Genomic DNA, 5,057 nt, shown 5'->3' with positions numbered 1-5,057 from the left:
CGGGTTGTCCCTTAGCCAGCTTGCACCTCTTCAATCTGGACCCTCAAGGGATGTCGACTGCCCATTTAAGCCCGATCTCTGTGAGGACAGTCGACATCCCTCTCACAATCCAGGACTGCTGGCTCCCAACCACTCGCCTGCCTGCCTACCTGATTGCCCCTAACTGCTTCTGCCTGCAGCCTGATCACCCCTAACCGCTCCCCTGCCAGCCTGATCAACACCTAACTGTTCCCCTGCTGGCCCGATCACCCCCAACTGCCCTCCCCTGTAGGCCTGGTCACCCCCAAAGGCCCTCCCTTGCCGGCCTGGTCGCCCCCAACTACCCTCCACTGCCAGCCCAATCGCCCCCAACTGCCCTCCCCTACAGACCTGGCCCCCCCCGAACAGCTCTCCCCTGTTGGCCTGGTCGCCCCCACTGCCCTCCCCTGCTGTCCCAGTCACACCTAACTGCCCTCCCCTACAGACCTGGTTCCCCCCCAACAGCCCTCCCCTGCCGGTCTGGCTGCCCCTAACTGCCCTCCCTTGCAGACCTGGTCCCCCCCCCAATTGCCCTCCCCTACCAGCCATCTTGTGGCCATCTTTGACCACATGGGGGGCAACCATCTTGTGTGTTGGAGTGATGGTCAATTTGCATACTGGTCATGAGTAATTAGCATATCTGGGCTAATTAGCATATCCCTCTCTTATTATATAGGATTAGAAAACTGGCTGGCTGTAGAACAAATTTGTAAAAGAATATTTAAAGCTCTTTAGTGTTTGTTATTACTATTTCTTATTTATTTTATTTTGTTTTTGTTAATGCTCACCCAAGGATATTTTTCCCATTGATTTTTAGAGAGTGGAAGGGAGGAAGGGGTTGTGGGGGGGGGGGGGGGAGAAAGAAACATCAATGTGAGCGACACATGGCTTGGTTGCCTCCTGCATACACTCTGATCAGGGCTGGGGATTGAACCTGCAACCCAGGTATGTGTCCTTGACCAGGAATCAAACCTGCATGCGACCCTTTGGTGTACGGGCCAGTGCTCTAACCATTGAGCACACAGACCAGGGCTGTTATTATTTTTAATTTGAATACTTTTACAGAGGGTTGTACTCTTGTATTTGCCACAATCCCTACCACTCCCTATTATCTTACACATAGCCCACACATATAGACATTTGAGTTTTAAACCTTAGATTGTAGAAGAAAAAAAGCTAGAATCTAAATTCATCAACATATTTTCTATGGAATATCTATAGAATTAATCATTAGATACACAGTTTGTGAAGAACATGTCAGAGAGACAATATCCCTGCTTAAAAGAAGCAAAAATTGCCTTGAAAAGAAGTTACACAATATTATTTATTGTTTTTAAGAGTAAAAGTGGTAAAAATCCACTGTTCCTTTCCAATTGGTTCAGAGCGTTCATTTTGTTTTAGAAAGTAAATGACTTGAGACATACTCCAACTCTAGGGAAATGATTATGAGAGATGGGGAGAGGGCTGGCTTTGATATTGATAAATGAAGTTTATGACATATAAACCATTTCACAGAACATGAAAACAGACAGCAAATACTGCTTTGGTCTTTTTGGCCTTGGAATCACATCCTTGGTTAGGAAATATGAATCATGGCACTAAGGCATACCATGACATAAAAAGGGATTTAACAAAGGATTTATGGTTGTAGCTTTGCTTTTTGACAGTGGACATATTTCTGAAATTTATTTATAAACTGACATAAAAGGTCACGTTTTTATTATGCTACAAGTGCTTCTCTTTATAAAAGAAAATTGTGGCATAAAGAGAGCCCTCTGCTTTACTTTTTTTTTTGTAACTTAAAGGGATCTTTTTTTTTTTTTTTAGCACAATGACACAGATTGCAGTGGTACTTTCTATGAACAAACTGGAAGGGAATGAGTATAGGAAGCCAAAATCATCTTCATTCCAAATATTAATTTGATTTTAAATCAATTCCAAAGTAAATTAGAAAGTCCTATTTTTCTCGTGTCAACTAATCCTCACAAGAATATTGTGCTTTCAGGGAAATATGAATTTTTAATGGGGTTTCATGCAGATTTAAAAAAATGTATGTTTTCAAATGAATGAATATCTAATGGTGGAGTTTTGGGTGGTGGAGGAAATGTTTTGGGTATCAGGGAACCCTTCTTTAACTTAGAACAATATTTTCTGAGTTGTGTTAGTGTGCATGGAGAATAAAGTTTATGACGCTTTTCTTTTTCATCTTTTCAGTGAAAGAAAAACCTATAATAACACATTGCCCTTTTTTTCAACCTAGACCCTAGGTGTTTAGAAGACCTAAAGCCTGGAAACTGTGCTGAATATGTGGTCCGATGGTATTATGACCAACAGGTCAACTCTTGTGCCCGCTTTTGGTTCAGTGGCTGTAATGGCTCAGGAAATAGATTCAACAGTGAAAAGGAATGTCAAGAAATCTGCATTCAAAGATGAGCAAGTAGGTCAACCTGTAATGAGTCAAATCTACATCTCTATCAACAAGTCTAGAAAGAACCACTATAATTTCAGCATGTTCACCCAATACGAATAAAGCACCATGTTTGATTGTATACTGAGTATTTGGAATTTATAAACATAATTGAATCCTTGCATCCACACTGGGATGTAGGTGTTAACCATTTTTACAGATAAAGAAGCTGAGGCTCTGACTTTAGTAACTTGTCAATAGTCACCCAACTAACAAATGGCAGGCTGAGGGTTTGGCTTAGAGCTGTGCAAACTCAATACGTAGGCCTTAGTATCTACTTCACAACCTGCAATGTGGTTCTGATTCCTGTTCCTTCCTATTCAATGTATTGTGTTGGATTAAACTCCTTCCCCAGCCTAGCCCCCTGTTCCTCCTGGCCCCCTGGTCCCTTCTACCCACTTCAGTCCCCCAAACCTCTCACAGCCCTGACAGTAGCAAAAAGATAGGTAGTTGGTAGGGAAGGACTAGAGTTTGGGAATCAGGAGTGATGGGAGTAGGTAGGAAGGGATGAGATCAGAAATATATCCTGCTTGAAAGAAACCTAGAACATGAAATGGTTCTGAGATGAGAGGTATTGGGATAGGAGCTGGAGTGGTGGTTAGATTTTTGCCTCACTTGCTCTGAAACTGAGTAAGAAACCAATCTGAAATAAAATGACTTAACACAAATGGATTAACAACTGTCACTCCGCACTCCTCCAACATATTTGGTGACAAACCGTTATTGTGTGTTTAAACTATATATTGAAAACAAAAAGTGTAATTTAAAGGAAGGAACTTTTCTCACCCTTCCTTTAAAATATGTAAATGTGACTTTCAACTTTAGGGGGATGGGAAAAGAAGACACTTGACAGCCAAGAACTACTTAAAACTTACATCCGCACTCTGTTTTTTTTATTGTTTAAAGTATTACATGTCTCCTTTTTTCTCCGATTACCCACCCCCCGCCACTCCTACCCCCAGTGTCTGTGTCCACTGGTCATGCTAATATGCATTCACATCCTCTCTTGAGCAGGGTATTGTAAAGATAGGTCTTAGGCTGAAAAATGAGCCGCCAAATTGAAATATGACCCAACAGAGTAATAGAGAATTGGCTCTGTCATTTTATAATAATTTTTCGACATCCAGTCTAGGAAGATCAGTTCTGAGCTCAGCTCAGACAGCACTTGTATATATATCATCTCACAGCACCCTTTCTTTTTCAGGCCTGTGACCCTCATTCAAGGTCAGTGGTACAAAAAAAAAAAGCATTCAAAGAAGGAGGTGCTGAAGAACAGCCATCTTAGCAAAACTAATTTTGGGTAGTTTGATAAAATTTTCGATGTAATATTTAATACTACAAAAGAATATATGTGATACACTTGTAAGTAAAAATGTGATAAGATGAATATTTCACACAGAGAACGACCAAACATGACCCATTCAGTTGAAGCTTCCTGTGTAAACCTCTACCATCCTAGCTCCCTATTTTCTGCCAGGGATATTTCATCTTGAATTTTGTGTTTACCATGTCACTTTGCTATTGGCTTTTATATATAATTTTACGTGTAAAACCACATATATCTCTATGTATCTCTAAACAATACACAGTCTTGCTTATCTTAGGACTTTATAAAAATGGTGTCATACTCTAGTTTTTGCAACTTGCTATCTTCATTCAATATTATAATTAATCCATGTCTTACCATATTGTGTTCCTAAAAATATCTAAATGTGTTTCTAAGAATTTATTACTTAGGTTTTTTAAGGTTTACAAAATTTGTTTTATAATATATAATTCTTTGCAACTTGGTGTGCTATTACATTATAATTCATACACATTCATTTACTTTTATAGTTGTATAATATTTGTGTGAACATATCACAACATATTTAACCACTGTCCTGTCTATAGTCAATTAAATAGTTTCTATTTATTTATTTACTTTTTACCATTTCAGCAACATTGAAATGAATGCTCCTATACATGGTTTTGGGTGCACATGCAACAGTATTTTTCTAGGACCTATACCTAAAAATGAAATTGCTGGGTTGCAGAATATGTAAACATTCGAAAATAATATATCATAGCAAGCCAATTTTTTCCCCAAGGTGTTTGAACCAGTTCACAGTGTGCATAAGAGTTTCCATTGCTTGATATTCTTATCAACACAAGTATTGTCAGACTTCTTTTGCTAATACTGGGTAGAAAATGGTATCTTTTTGTTGTTGTTGTTGTTATTGACAGTATTACAGATGTCCCCGATTTTTTCACCACTCCACTATAGACCTTTACCCCACTATTGTCTGTGTCCATGGGCTATGCCTGTATGCATATAAGTTCTCTGGTTAATCTCTTCTCTCCCCACCCACTTCCCACTGAGATTCATCAGTCTATTCCATGCATCCATGTCTATAGATCTATTTTGTTCATCAGTTTATTTTGTTCATTAGATTCCACATATAAATGGGATGGGTCTTTGTCCCTTTGCCTGAAACATCCTTTTCCTCCTTCTGTGATGACCAAATCCTAATACTTCAAGGACAACTTGCAGGCCTCCCTTCTCCTTTGTGGTACTTTTCATCAGCTGGGC

At 39.6% G+C, this 5,057-nt stretch overlaps 1 protein-coding gene across 1 annotated transcript in view; it reads left to right on the top strand.

The window, feature by feature from the left end:
• The window catches only part of COL28A1 (collagen type XXVIII alpha 1 chain), a 135,129-nt gene extending 132,581 nt beyond the window's left edge, over window positions 1-2,548 (top strand). The window contains 1 exon segment of the mRNA XM_014452430.2: window positions 2,279-2,548. Coding sequence (XP_014307916.1) covers window positions 2,279-2,451 — 173 coding nt within the window. The 3' untranslated portion in view covers window positions 2,452-2,548.
• The last annotated feature ends 2,509 nt before the right edge of the window (window positions 2,549-5,057 follow it).

Source organism: Myotis lucifugus, unplaced genomic scaffold (assembly GCF_000147115.1).
Source record: "Myotis lucifugus unplaced genomic scaffold, Myoluc2.0 scaffold_15, whole genome shotgun sequence".
Lineage (NCBI taxonomy): Eukaryota > Metazoa > Chordata > Mammalia > Chiroptera > Vespertilionidae > Myotis > Myotis lucifugus.
The sequence above is the reverse complement of the archived record's forward strand: the minus strand, read 5'-3'. Positions and strand labels throughout refer to the sequence as shown.